Source organism: Canis lupus, chromosome 9, assembly GCF_011100685.1.
Source record: "Canis lupus familiaris isolate Mischka breed German Shepherd chromosome 9, alternate assembly UU_Cfam_GSD_1.0, whole genome shotgun sequence".
NCBI classification, from domain to species: domain Eukaryota; kingdom Metazoa; phylum Chordata; class Mammalia; order Carnivora; family Canidae; genus Canis; species Canis lupus.
Window position 1 is genome coordinate 34,893,864 of NC_049230.1, and position 15,444 is coordinate 34,909,307.

Below are 15,444 nucleotides of genomic sequence, written 5' to 3' on the forward strand. Positions count from 1 at the left end.
TGAGAAAAGTAAAATGCTGAAAGATTAATTTGCTTGCCATAGTCATGTTGTAGTTATATTCTTTCAACAAACCACAGTAAGTTTGTTCATTTGGACACACACAAAAAAAGTTCATTTTTTTCTTTCTCCTTTTCAGTTACTAGAAAAGTTAAAAGAACGTTGGCTCTACACTGGTTTATGGCATAATCTAGAATTGGTGAAGACAGTCATTGTAGAACCACAAGGAGGAGAAAAAACTGATTTTAATGAATTACTGCAAGTGTACTATGATGCAATCAAGTACAAAGGAGAGAAAGGTAATTGGAAATTATCAGCTGGTCAATGAAAAAATATTTTTTATCATAAGGTAAGAAGTTGATTCTGTCAGAATTCTGTTTTTGATATCTTTTCAAATGAATTGCACTTAAGAGAAAAATAATACTTTAAAATCTGTGTGAAAAGAAAAATTGAAGAAACTCTTTTATTTGGAGTTGTTCTGTGAATATTTTCATTTGGCCAGTTCAGCTGGCTGAGTTCAACTTTAAGAAACAGGGATCCCTGGGTGGCGCAGCGATTTGGCGCCTGCCTTCGGCCCAGGGCGCGATCCTGGAGACCCAGGATCGAATCCCACGTCGGGCTCCCGGTGCGTGGAGCCTGCTTCTCCCTCTGCCTATGTCTCTGCCTCTCTCTCTCTCTCTGTGACTATCATAAAAAAAAAAAAAAAAAGAAACAGATATATAGGGCTGCCCGGGTGGCTCAGCGGTTTAGCACCGCCTTCAGCCCAGGGCGTGGTCCCGGAGACCCCAGATCGAGTCCCGCATTGGGCTCCCTGCGTGGAGCCTGCTTCTCCCTCTGCCTGTGTCTCTGCCTCTGTGTGTGTGTGTGTCTTTCATGAATAAATAAATAAAAAATCTTTAAAAAAATATATATATATACATATATTCAGATCAGGAAGACAGTATAGTCTTTCTTATACTACCTAAAATGTTTTATGAAAGAGGGTGGATGGAGTATGCATAAATATCTTCCTTACTAGCCAGACAAACCCTAAATTTTGATGCAAATAATGTACTTTATGTTTACATTTTATTACATAAGGTAAATTTGAGTTTTCAAAACAGAACTGAAGTCTCAATTTCAAATTTAGAGAATGTCCGTTAAAAGTTTGCTAGGAAGAGCTAATAGTAATAACTTATGAACAGTGTACCATCTTAAAGATGCTATAACATAACATAATTGTCAATATTGTCAGTATAATAAGATTATAGACAGAGTGTTCTGTGTGTGTTTTAAATGCTTTCCAATATAATATTGATTCAATATGATATGTAGTACAAACTAAAGGGTTTTTTTTTTCTTTCTTAAAGAATTTATTTATGAGAGGGAGAGAGAGAGAGAGAGGGGGGGGGGGGAGGCAAAGACACAAGCAGGCTCCATGCAGGGAGCCCAATGTGGGACTCGATCCTGAGTTTCCAGGATCATGCCCTGGGCTGAAGGCGGCGCTAAACTGCTGAGCCACCCGGGCTGCCCAAACTAGAGTTGTTTAAATCATTCTGAGAACTTTATATTCTGGTGGTAAAAGTAATGATTGCAATTTTACCTTTTTAAAGATAAAACAGTTGGTCCACAATTGCTCAGTTCATCTATAAGTTAATGGTACTCCAATATGGCTTTTCTTTGTAAGTTATTTGGGAGATACACAGTTTGTAAATTCGTTTAGTACCATATTGCACAGAAATGTAGTATTGTTTCCCTTTTAAAACTTTATGTCATCATAGTTTTCTATTTTGATTATGTTAAATTTGCTATTACTTAACTAGATCTTTTCAAAATGACAGGAATAAGCAGTTTCAGAGAATTTTGAATGTGCTTTTTAAAATCTTTATTTTTTTGTTGCTTAAGATGGAGCCCTCTTGGTAGCAGTTTGTCGTGGGAAAGTGAGTGAGGGTCTGGATTTCTCAGATGATAATGCCCGTGCTGTCATAACAATAGGAATTCCTTTTCCAAATGTGAAAGATCTACAGGTAGGCCATCAAAGCCTTAAGTTTTGTTTATCAAATAAGTTGTTAATTTTTTAAGTTTTTATTTAAATTCCAGTTAGTTAAGATACAGTGCAATATTATTTTCAGGTACTGAAGTTGTTGATCTTAATGTAAAGTTAATAATACAGTTTTCTTGTATCCTCGGATATTTTAATGCTTTGGTGACTCAGAATGAGTGAGAAAGATTTGGTAGATATTTGTGTTCTATCAACCTCTAAGCCCAGACTTACAAGGTCCCTCAGAGAATTCTAGAATTCTAGGGTTCTTTCTTTATTTCCCTTCTCTCAATACCATACCCTCCCCTGGTGATTTCATTGAGTTTAGCTGCTCCAAAATCTGATCTCTTGCACCTCAGCTCAGCAGGACCACCATACTCTGCTTGTACTTCAGTGTTCTAGGTACTATTTGTCAGGAAATTATATGGTAGGAAGAGAGCTGAGAATCATGGGGTTCACCTGATGGGTTCCCTTTATTTCCAAAATTATGGTCCTATGCTGCCTGATATCTTCTCCCTGAAAGTAGTTGCTTTATCTATTTTATCCAGTTTTACAGTACTTGTAGTGGGAAGGATATTCCCAAACCAGATATTCTATCTAGGCTAAAAACAAGAATTTTGCTTTATTATCACTGATTGTTTACTAAACAGTATATTTAAAAAATTATCTGTAGCAATAATATGAAGCCTACGGTGATGTTATTTTCCATCAGGAAGGATTTTCTTTTACTTGCTGCTGGGATTTGAAGGTGCTAGCAATCTGAGACCAAGAGTTTAGGTTTTCTGGCCATTAAGCTGACTGAAATGAGTATAATTTATATCTCTTTTCCTAGGATATAATCTGTTAGGGTCTCATACCAAGTATGAGACCAAGTATTCTTTCCCTAGGCAGGTATCTTATTTATTGTTAATACTTTAATAGACACTGTGAATTATATAATATTAAATATAATAAACAGTATTTCAAGTGGTTAGCTCCTACTCTTCCCTAAGCTCTAGATCTCTTCAAAATTTCTGAAAGTCCTCAGGAGGTATCTAATTCTTTCAGCCTCCACTAACTTTGGTGGTTTCCATTATCTTTCTTCAGCTGCTAGGCCCCTATTGAGTGTGCTAATGACCATGCCCAAGGCTCCCCTTTCTAATATAGTTAATGGTGCCTCTCACTACAGCTACTGATGAAATAGTTGACATCTACTCAAGAAAACTGTTCTGTTCACTATCAACAGCTTTAGTTGCCACATTCCACTGAAGCTGAGGGCTGCTGATGGTTCTGCTATTGGCAGTATTACTGTCTCTCTTTGGTGTCTTATCATTTTACCTTGGCCCTATATCATTGTACTAATGCTCCTTTGTATCATACATTCTCCCAATGTCTTATATTTTTTTTCCTTAAAACTAGCTCTTTCAATTTTTGTTTATATCTTGTCTTTTTCTTGGACCTATACAGAAGCCCTTGAGGACCACACAAGAAAATAACTCTTTGGCTAACACTATGTTGTAGTAAATATTATACTCACTAAATAGCAAGGCCCGAAGATTCATTCACATCAAACTCATAATAATGATTATGATATCTGAGAAGAGAAAGGAATGAAACTAAGGGTGGTTATCAAATGGGACTTTAACTTTTTCTATAATATTTGTTTTAGTAGAAAACAAATTTTAAGAAAATGTGGTAAGAATAAAGATGTTTATTATGTCATTCTTCAAAAAAATATTTAAATAAAATGTTAACTTGTGAAGAAAAAAAATTACATTTACCTTCTGGTTTCTCTACCCTTGCTCCCAATAACTATGATTATTGGCATTGTTGTTGCACTAGTGTTGAGTTATTAATGCTCTTTTTCCTCAAGATTAGTTCTTCTCAGGCAACTTCTCATTCTGTCATACACAAAAGACAGCTGGTGACCTGCTCTGATATTCCTCAGTCAGTAATGGTCTTGCTTATCACAGTCCTGCTTGTCTGAATTGCAGTGGCCGTAGTTATATTTGCATTGTTCTGCAAAACAACAGAAGCTTCAGTGAGATCTGAATGCAGAGGAGGAGGGTGGTTTTAAAGGAGTTTTGCTAGTGGTTCCTGAAAGGGACAAGTAGAGTAGACCCAAGAGTAGTCCAGACTTCATGGATAAGGGACAGATAAAGAGGAAAATTCTTTACTGGCAATATCAGATATAAGTGAAGTGTATTTCTTGTTGCCTTATGTCTAGATCAGCTCTTCCTGTGTAACAAACAATTCTGAAACATAGTGGCTTAAAACAGTAATCATTTGTTATGAATCACATATCAATTGGTGGGTGGTAGATGATCTGAGCTGGGGTTGGCTGGGCAGCTCTGCTGATTTCTACCAGGCTCAGTCACCCTGCTATGGTTTCACCAATGTAGTTTGGCCTGAGTGGGTCAGCTCTGCTATATATGCATCTCATCCTTTATGTACCAGCACACTAGTCAGAACATGTTACCATGTTTTATACCTTGGCAGAGACATGAGGGCAGGCTTGATTATGCAAGCACTTTTCACATACCTACTTATATCATGCCTACTAACTTACTGCCCAAAGTATGTCACAGGCCTAAGCCCAAAGCCAGAAGCAATAGGAGGCGTGTGGGTATTTTCTACCGCACATGGCAAAGGGCTTAGAATTAAGACTCGAAAAAGGAGTTTTGGCTTTTTTTTTTTTTTTCACAACTAAAGGATATTTGTGGGACATCCATTCAAAAGACTGATATTTATAAGTTTTAAGAGTATAGATATATAATGTTTATAATAATTAGAAAGGCCTTTTATCATTTAGAAATGACCAGAATATAGTCATCAATACCTGAAATATCTGAACACCTGAAATAAATCAAAGCACTATTATGGGATTAAAAAGAAATAAAAGTATAAATTAAAATTATAATTATATAAAATTATATAATAATTATTATATATAAAAATAAGTATAAATTTATACTTATAAATTAAAATATAAAAGAAATACAAAATTTGGTAATGAAGTCTACTTTATTCTTTTGGTTTTTTCCTGTACATTTGGTGTTGCCAAATAGTTTCCTAAATATAACAAAAATCTGCCATGCAGATTTGCCCATTTCCTCAAAGAGTTTCATAGGTTTGAGCTCTTAAATTTAGATATTGGTTCCAGGGATCCCTGGGTGGCTCAGTGGTTTAGCGCCTGCCTTCAGCCCAGGGCATGATCCTGGAGTCCTGGGATCGAATCCTGCGTCAGGCTCCCTGCATGGGGCCTGCTTCTCCCTCTGCCTGTGTCTCTGCCTCTCTCTCTCTCTGTGTGTCTCTCATGAATAAATAAATAAAATCTTTAAAAAAAAAGATATTTGTTTCCATTTTGAGTAATTTTTGTATATGATATAAAATAAGGTACCAATTTCCTTATATCTGAAATGAGTTTGTATACACCATATAGTTAAATCATATTTTTTTAATTCATTCAGCTGAATTCTGCCTTTCATTTGGAGAGTTTAATCTATTCACAAAGTAATTACTAATAAGGAAAGACTTAGTTCTACTATTCAGCTGTTTGTTTTCTGTGCTTTTTGTTCCTCAATTGCTTCATTATTATTCTTTTTTGTATTTAGTTTTTTTTTTCACTGAGTGCTATTTTGATACCCTTCTTTTGTGTACATTTTTTAGTTATTTTCTTAATGTTAACCCTGGAGATTACAAATAACATCCTTAATCTCTGTCCTTTCCCTTTTATAGTGTTACTGTCTGGATTACATTCTTAAAATTTTATGCATTGCATTTTTATACATTTTACAACATAATTTATAATTATTATTTTATACATTTGCCTTTTAAATCTTGTAGAAAAAAAGGATTACAAACTAAAAGTATAATAATACTAGCTTGTATATTTTACCTACATAGTCCTCTTTACCAGTATCCTTTATTACTTCCTAAAGCACATACTGTACTGCTTTCATTGTGTTAATTTTATTGCTTACAAATATGTTTTATGATGTGTTAGATGGTATACTTCAAGGATTAGGATAATTTCTTAAAGTGTCTCTGTAATTAAAGTAGTACCTTGGAATATAGTAAGTGTTCAATAAATGTTGATTTCTTAAAAAATAAAAATGTTGATTTAATGACTAAATATAAATCTATTACTTAGTATACTTATATTTAAGTCTTACATACACTTACATATATTTAACTGTGTATATACTTAAATAATCATATCTGAATACTAAGTATATTCAATATATACATTGTATTTACATATAATTTAAATATAAATATATTTGATATATTAATTAAATTAAAATAGAACTAAAAGTTAAATATGTTTTTAATATTCAGGCATACCTCTTTTTATCATACATTATTGCACTTCGTAGATATTGTGATTTTTTTTTTTTACACATTCAAAGTTTATGGCAACCTGCATACAGCAAGTCTGTTCGTGCTGTTTTTCCAACAGCATTTGCTCACTTCATATCTCTGTGTTACATTTTGGTAATTATTGCAAATATTTCACAGTTTTTCATTATTATATTTGTTATGGTGATCTGTGATGTTACTACTATAATTGTTTTGGGGTGCCACAAACTGCCCATATAAGACGTCTTAATTGACAGATTTTAATTAAGTAAGTAGATGTGTTCTGACTGCTCCACCAACTGGCTTTTCCATTATCTCTCTCCCTTCCTCCTCGGGCCTCCCTATTTCCCAAGACACCACAGTATCCTTAAATTAGGCCAGGTAATAACTCTTCAATGACCTCTAGGTGTTCAAGTGAAAGGAAGACTTGCATGTCTCACTTTAAATGAAAAACTAGAAATGATTAAACCTGGTGAGGAAGGCATGTTGAAAGTTGAGATTATCTGAAAGCTAGGCCTCATGTGCCAAACAGCCAAGTTTTGAATGCAAAGGAAAAATTCTTGAGGGAAATTTAAAATGCTACTCCAGTGAACACACAAATGATAAGAAAGCAAAACAGCCTTATTGCTGATGGAGAAAGTTTTCATGCTCTGAATAGAAGATTAAGCCAGCCACAATATTCCCTTAAGCCAAAATCTAATCCAGAGCAAGGCCTTAATTCTCTTTAATTCTATGAAGGCTGAGAGGAAGCTACAGAAGAAGAGTTTAAAGCTAGAAGAGATTGATTCATGAAGCCAACTCCATAACATCAAAGAGCAAGTTGAAGCGGCAAATGCTGATGTAGAAGCTGCAGCAAGTTATCCAGAAGATCTAGCTAAGATAATTGAAGGAGGCTACACTAAACAGATTTTTCAATGTAGATGAAATGGCCTTACATTGAAAGAAGAGGCCATTTAGCACTGGACCATCTAGAAAGGGGAATTCAGTTCCTGGCTTTTTATCATAGAGCAGGCTGACTCTTGTTAATGGCTGATGCAGCTTGTGACTTTAAGCCGAAGACAGTGCTCATTTCCCATTCTGAAAATCCTGGGGCCCTTAGGAGTTACGCTCAACCTACTCTTGCCCCTGCTCTGTAAATGGGCAACAAAGCTTGGGTGACAGCACATCTGCTTATAACTTGGTTTACTGAATATTTTAAGTCCATTCCTGAGGTCTACTGCTCAAGAAAAAAAGATGGCTTTCAATATATGACTGTTCATTGACAATGCACCTGGTCACCCAAGAGCTTGGATGGAGATATGCAGTGAGATTAATGTTGTTTTCATGCCTGCTAATACCACATCCATTCTGCAGCACATGGATCAAGGAGTAACTTTGACTTTCAAGTCTTATTATTTAAGAAACATATTTTTGTAAGGCAATAGCTGTCATAGGGGTTTCTCTAAATTCAACTGAAAACCTTCTGGAAAGGATTCACCATTCTAGATGCTGTTAAGAAATTCATGATTCATGGCAAGAGGTCAAAATATCAACATTAACAGGAGTTTGGAAGGAGTCAGTTCCAACCCTTGTAGATGACTTTAAGGGAATGTGATTGAATTGCTGCAATCTCATGATAAGACTTTAACGGAAAAGGAGTTGTTTCTTATGGATGACCAAGAAAGTGATTTCTTGAGATGTAATGCCCTGATGAAGATACTGTGAAGATTGTTGAAATGATGGTAAAAGACTTAGAATATTACATAAATTTAGTTGATAAAGAAGTGGCAAGGTTTGAGAGGTTTGACTCCCAATTTTTAAAGAAGTTTACTGTGGGTAAAATGCTGTTAAACAACATTGCATGCTATAGAGAAAGTTCACTGAAAGGAAGAGCCAGTCAATATGGCAGGCTTCATTTTTGTTATATTTTAAGAAATTGCCACAGCCACCGCAGTTTTTAGCAACCTCCATACTGATCAGTAGCAGCCATCGACACTGAGGCAAGAACCCCTCCAGCAGAAAGATTACGACTCATAATGGTTAGCACTTTTTTTTTTAGCAATAAAGGATTTTTTAATTAAGGCGTGTATGTTGTTTTTTAAGACATAATGCTATTGCACACTTAAGAAACTATGGTATGGTGCATACATAACTTTTATATGTGCTGAGAAACAAGAAATTCATTGGACTTGCTTTATTGTCATATTTGCTTTATCACAGTGGTCTGGAACCAAACCTACTATATCTCCAAGGTATGTCTATTTATATTTAATAGAAATTATTAAAATAATTAAAAGTTATTAAAATGATAGTAATCATTATGAGATGATAATAGGGCATTAGTGAACATTAATATGACTTATAATGAGGCAGTATAGTGTATTATTACAATCATGAATTATTAAAAGAGAGAAGAAAATGCTCAATCCTAGTAGAACTTTATATTAACACACAGTAGAACATTATAAATTAGAGGGATATCTTATATTGATTATACTGACTGTCACTCTTTATTATTTTTCTGCTGCATTATAAATTATCACATAGTGAAAAAAATTATCACATAGTAGCTTAAGACAACACACATTTCCTAATGTCATAGTTTCTGTGGGTCAGGCATCTGGGCGTGGCTTAGCTCAGGATTCCATAGGATGCAGTCAAGGTATCAGCTGGGCTGTGTTTTTATCTGGACCTTGGGTCTTCTTCCAAGCTCATCCAGGGTGTTGACAGAATTCAGTTCCTTATGATCAGTAGCCCCTGATCCAGCCAGGAGCTACTCTCATCTCATAGAGGCTACTCACAGTTCCTGGCCCTGTCACCTTCATACAAGCCCTCTCACAGCAGGGCAATTTACTTTTTCAAAAGACCAATGAGATATATAAGAAGCAAGTCACAGGTTCTGCTCATACTCAAGTTGAGAGGAACCTATAAGACACAAGTCTGAGTCGTCTTAGGGTATGTTTGCCATATTCCTATTTTCTGTAAAGTGAGATGAAGAAAAAATGACTTCTATAAATAGTTCTTCCAAAACTAAAACGGATTACTGGACTATAAATTAGGACTTTATAATTTTCTTTTATGTTAATACTCAGTCTAGCATACAGAAATAGTAGAGGTTAATTTTGTTGAAAACCTTAAATATAAAAATAAAAAAAAATAAAAAAAAAACCTTAAATATTCTAGCTTTTGGAAATTAAACAATCTGTTTCTACATTTTTTCTCTATTGTTTGATTTGAATTTGTATTTTAAAAGCTTAAGATCAGTGTCAGAATTAGAAAAGTGATTTGAGTGGGGAAAAAGGGCAATGACATTAATTTTATGATAGTAAAAGTTTTTTCTTAAATTTGAGACACAGATTATGGAACTAAAAATTAAAATACACTTTAAAATACTAACTTAAGACTCTTGTCTCAATTGCAGAGTTTGGCTTTTAGAGAAGCAGGAAAATGTATGTTAGAGCCAAAAATATGACTTCTTTGGCTGTGACCAGGATTTCCTCTTCCCACCTTGGGGACTAGAAAGTAGAGGTAGGAAAATTTCATTTTGGAGCCAAGTGTGACTTGTTTAGTTCAAGTCATAATTTATTGCACATACCTCAGGGACCTGAAAATAAAGAAACCCACTATGAAATGTTGATAATGGGCCACTCTGAAGGGCAAGCATTAAGCTAACTTTCCCAGTGAGGATTTTTTTCACTTCCACCTTTCCCAGATGCTTCTGATCATTCTATAAGGACATACTTAATCGTGTAATAGTTAAAAAGAAAACTTTCTGTGCACTAAACCGTAGTATTTGAGGGGGAGGAAAGTGAACCAAGGCCTTTATATGATTAGATGTTGGTGAAAAAGTAGAACTAAAAGAAAAGTTGTTTTCTTTTAATGCAATTAAGTTACAGTATAACAAGGCTGCCATTTAGTGGATATCTACAGCAAATCCTTTGGCCAATTAGTATGATCTAAAAACTACAAAAGCCTTCAACTTTATAATCCAGGCATCTACATCTGAAATTGGTGGCTTGGTCATAATTTGTGAGACATTATAAGGTACAATATTTAGATTTTAAAATCGCATTTTATTTATATTCCCTAGCATAGTTTGGTAGTCGATAGAAATATTTTCTTTTCATGAGTATTGTGCCTTTACTTTCCTGTGGAAAATGCATAAAACCATGGCATATGGGTAAAAATATTTGTACTTTAAAGATGTTCAGGTGGTATGTTAGATGTTTATAATTGGTTTCATGAAATTTGATGGTAATATTCAATAACAGAAGTACTCTTACAATGATTGAAATAACTTCAGATAAATTTTATATTCGTGTAATCATTTCTCTTTATTAATATAGTATGTTCAGTTACTAAAATAGATTTTACCTGGAAACTTTAAAATTCAGAGGGTGATCTGATTAGTATCTTAGTATTGACATACAAAAACTACTATTTTTTTGTTTAGGAAGCTTCTCTTAGCTTTGAAGATACTGTACTCTGAGTATATTTAATCAGTTTTGGAAAATTACATTCATGATTGAAAAGACAAGCATGTTAAATTAGTTACTGACTTTATAACAAACATATAAATTTATAGGCTTCCATGCATTCTTGATGTTTTATAAACTTTAGAAAAGGGTTGTTATCTTTGCTTGCCCCAGAAGATAACAGCATTAATTAAACAGAATGCACGTTAAACTGCATTCAACTAGTGTTTTCAGGTGTCAGAGTATTATTAGATGATGGCTGTATATGTATTCTTTAACACTTATTTTTAAGGAGAATGATATTGATTCTTCATTATTTTTCTTGCTTTGATAGCAGCCTGTATATTCATCAGTAGATAAATGAAGCCAGGAGTGCAAGGGGCTATAGTATATCAAGACAAATTTCAGAAACAAACCGTTCTTAATAATTTTTAGTAGATTTATATATTCCTTTAGTATCACTTTCATAATTGTGTTGATGCCCTTGAGTATTATAGTATTTATTTATTCATTCATGCAATAAGCTTTTACGAAGAGCCTGATTTGTACTAAATATAGTAGGTACAAAAATGAACACAATGCTATCTCTACACTCCTGAAGTCTCTAATTTAGTAAAGGATGTGAGTATGTAACAGAATGTTTTGGTGGGATTGAGTTTAGGTATTCAGATGCTTGGAGAAAGTGAAATTGAGTAACAGTTTTCACCTCTCATCCAGATATCCATTTACTTTGATTGTCTAAAATAGGTGAAGGAAGCAGAGAGATGAGATTTGAATATTGTTTATACCAATATTGAAACATACAAACATTTGGAATAGCCTCTTCAAAGGTCAGATTATAAGACCATTCAGATCATTAAGACTATTCAGGATAATGAAACAACCATTTTTTGAGTATCTGCCTAGAGTACCAAGTACTTTAATAGACTGGTGACACAATGATCCACTAAACAGATTATAGTCCCTTATCTCATGGAATTTATAGTCTAGCAAGAAATAGTGATATTAAAGTAATAAACAGTTAATTACAGTTGTGATAGAGGCTGTAAGAAAAAGTCACAAGAACTATGAGAATGTATAACAGGATCCTGACCTAGTCTTTGGGGGTAAAGAAAGACTTCCTAAGGAAGTGATATTTAAGCTGACATGGGAAAAAAAGCTAGGAGTTATATAGGTGAGCAGAATGGATAAGAATATTCTCAATGGAGAGAATAGACTATGATCAGGCCCTAAAGGTGTGAAAGAAGATAAGCAGTTTCCAGGAATTGAAACAAGGTAGAAAGTGAGTTGGGGAGAATGGCATGTGAATAGAGGCTGGGAGAGGTATTAAGGAGCCAAATCATTTAGGGCTCTCTATGCCATTTTAAGGATTTGAGACTATTCTAAGCCAAGGGAAATTCTAAGCTATCCTGTGGGAAACCAGATCCGGGAATGGAGCCTGAGGTCAGAGCATAGTGGAGTTCTAGTTATAGTGTAGCATCTGATACAGAAACCCACCTGGATCTAGCTCCGATAATAACATGTGGTTACCCAGGGGAAACGGCTGTGTATATAAACTTAAACGGTTGTAATACTAAACTCCTAAGTTGCTTAGGAGTCCAGCAACTTGCTGTTGGAATTTTTGGAAACACTTAGGCCAAAGCACAGAAATGGAAGAAGAACCACGTCCTCTCTGAAGGTCCAGAATGAATTTATCCTCAATTACTTAAACATTTTTTTCCTTCTCAGAACACTTTTTTCCCCAGCTTTTTTATTTTTTAAAGAAAGCTTGGCCAAAAGTATTATTAAAGTAAGTTGTTAAGTATATCTTGAAATAACAAAATTAAAATCTAGTTTAAATCTAATCATGTCCTTTAGGTTGACAATTTGTAATTTGCCTTGGACACTGAAAACTGAGATAACCAAACCCTTGTACCCATCCCTCCTGAGAAACAAACACAAAAACATAAGAATAAATGGCTGAGGGATCCCTGGGTGGCGCAGCGGTTTGGCGCCTGCCTTTGGTCCAGGGCGCGATCCTGGAGATCCGGGATCGAATCCCACGTCGGGCTCCCAGTGCATGGAGCCTGCTTCTCCCTCTGCCTGTGTCTTTGCCTCTCTCTCTCTCACTGTGTGCCTATCATGAATAAATAAAAATTAAAATAAATAAATAAATAAATGGCTGAGGTATTTTTAATTTTTAAATTTAAAAGATTTCCCATATTTCTTAAAGGAATGTTTTAGGATCGGGGGGAAACATTTAAAATCACAAAGTTTTAAGCAAGTTTCATTAGCCTTTTTCCTTTTTCTCCGAATGACATAACTAATGTCATTCTTTTTCTATAGAAAAAAAAGCCATGTCTGAATAGAACTATAAATTAAACCTTTGGATATTTAATAAAACAAAAACTTCTGGTTTTGAGTTTATTTTTAAGATTTTGTTTATTCATGAGAGACACAGAGAGAGAGAGGAAGAGACACAGGCAGAGGGAGAAGCAGGCTCCTTGCTGGGAGCCTGATTGGGACTTAATCTTGGATCCCAGGATCACACCCTGAGCCAAAGGCAGACGCTCAACTGCTGAACCACCCAGGTGTCCCTGAAAAAAATTTTTTTTCTTGTGTTCATCTTGTTTTTGGCAAGAACAAGAACTTTATTGACCTTTGTATTTTACTTTTGTTCTCATAGTAGGTTTAAGGCCTTAAAAGTGAAATTATCACCCTGGGGAATCATAAGATTGATTGATATATTACTTCTGTTGGCCAGAACATAATCAGCAACACTACCTCAAAGGGAAGTGGTAGAATGGGTTTTTAATTTCTCTGAAAATAAGTTTAAGTTTTTTTCTTCAGAGTAGAATTTTTTTGTAGTGAATTTTAGCTTATTTATATTTATTTGGTCAAATCCCCTTAAACCCTACAGAGTACAGAGATGTAGGTGGGCTTCAGGTGAGTATGTTACTTGATATTTTCTCCAACTATAAAGCCTTAAGGTCTCAAATAACATAAACTGTAGTAGATAGCACTGGTCATTGTTTATACATCAGTCTTTCCTATTTTTCACTGAGACTGAAGGTTTGATCATTTGGAAATAAGTTCAATTTCTTTTTTTTTTTTTTTAAGATTTTATTTATTTATTCATGAGAGAGAGAGAGGCAGAGACATAGGCAGAGGGAGAAGCAGGCTCCCTGTTGGGGAACCTAATACTGGCTCAATCTCAGGAACCTGGGATCACGACCTGAGCCAAAGGCAGATGCGCAACCACTGAGCCACCCAGGTGCCCCCAGTTTAATTTTTCTACCTGTGGGACAAATAATGTGCCAGGGAGTATAATAAGCTCACAACACCTCATTATGCATTTTTTTAAATCAAAATTACCAAATTTGTTGCTTGAAATTACTTAAAATGGATTTTCTCAAGCTTGACATTAATGAGATTTTGGGCAGTTTAATTCTTTGTTATGAGCGATATGCTGTACATTATAGAATGTTTGGCAGCATCTCTGGCCTTTACGTATAGATACCAGTAGCAGACCCTTTTCTTCCCACTAGTTGTGACAACCAGAAATGTTTCTCCAGACATTGAGAAAATCTTTTGGTAGGCAAATCAGCCTCAGTTAAGTATTGCAGCTTTGTATAGTAAGACATATAAGTAAGTATATGTCATGAATTAAAATGAGCAATGTACATTTATTTTTTAAATTATTTTTTATCAAGTTGAAAAAAGACCAGTAAAGCTTTTCTGAGGAGCCAAATTTATACAAAATACAGTAGTTTCTTATTTTAACAGTTTTTTGGATTCTGCCCCACTTCCAGCACCTTCTTCGGAGAGACAATGACTTTCACTTCTTTTAGCTATTTTGTCTGGTATTTACCTCAGTATTTATCTTTATTTAATCAATTTTAAACCTGTTTACTTCGTATGTGATATAAGGATTTTAGCTTACTACACCTTTCCCTTTTTCCTCCTAATATATCACATTTTAAAAATTAAATCCATAATCAATATTCAAATCATGACTATGAAAATATTGTTCACTGTAGTCAAAAGATTTCCTTTCTTTCTTGAACTTTTTATCTTCCTATTAATAATGTCCTCTGCCCAGCCCCGGTGGCTCAGTGGTTTAGCGCCGCCTATGGCCCAGGACGTGGTCCTGGGGACCCAGGATCGAGTCCCCTATCGGGCTCTCTGCATGGAGCCTGCTTCTCCCTCTGCCTGTGTCTCTACCTCTCTCTCTCCTCTCTGTGTATTCTCATGAATAAATAAATAAAATCCTTAAAAAAAATAATGTCCTCTGCCCTTTTTTCCTTTTAAAAGATCTTCAATCTTCTCTCACCCTTCAATGAATCTATACAGCACCTTGCAATACAATTATCCTATCAGACCTGTCAGATAATAGGTCAGTCTTTTTTTTTTTTTTTTAACCCCTGATGACATTGCTTCTTGAGCCTTCTGATCTACTTCAATCAGGACTGAGTTGTTTTGTTAGCCCACTTAACTGCCAAAATGCTGAAATTTCCCTTTGCTTTCATCCTAGACATTTGCCTGTCTTCTGTATTAGATCCTAAATTTCCTAGGTCTCAAATCTTCCTCCTGTTTCTTATTTACTGTTTCATCTTCATGGTACACATCCTCTAGCAGTTTACCTATACATTC

At 34.9% G+C, this 15,444-nt stretch overlaps 1 protein-coding gene across 1 annotated transcript in view; it reads left to right on the forward strand.

Moving 5' to 3' along the window:
* The window catches only part of BRIP1 (BRCA1 interacting protein C-terminal helicase 1), a 180,355-nt gene that overhangs the window by 125,047 nt on the left and 39,864 nt on the right, over nucleotides 1-15,444 (forward strand). The window contains exons 15-16 of the mRNA XM_038547960.1: nucleotides 137-296; nucleotides 1,882-2,003. Of these exons, the coding sequence (XP_038403888.1) occupies nucleotides 137-296; nucleotides 1,882-2,003 (282 nt within the window). The remainder of the gene's footprint in view (nucleotides 1-136; nucleotides 297-1,881; nucleotides 2,004-15,444) is intronic.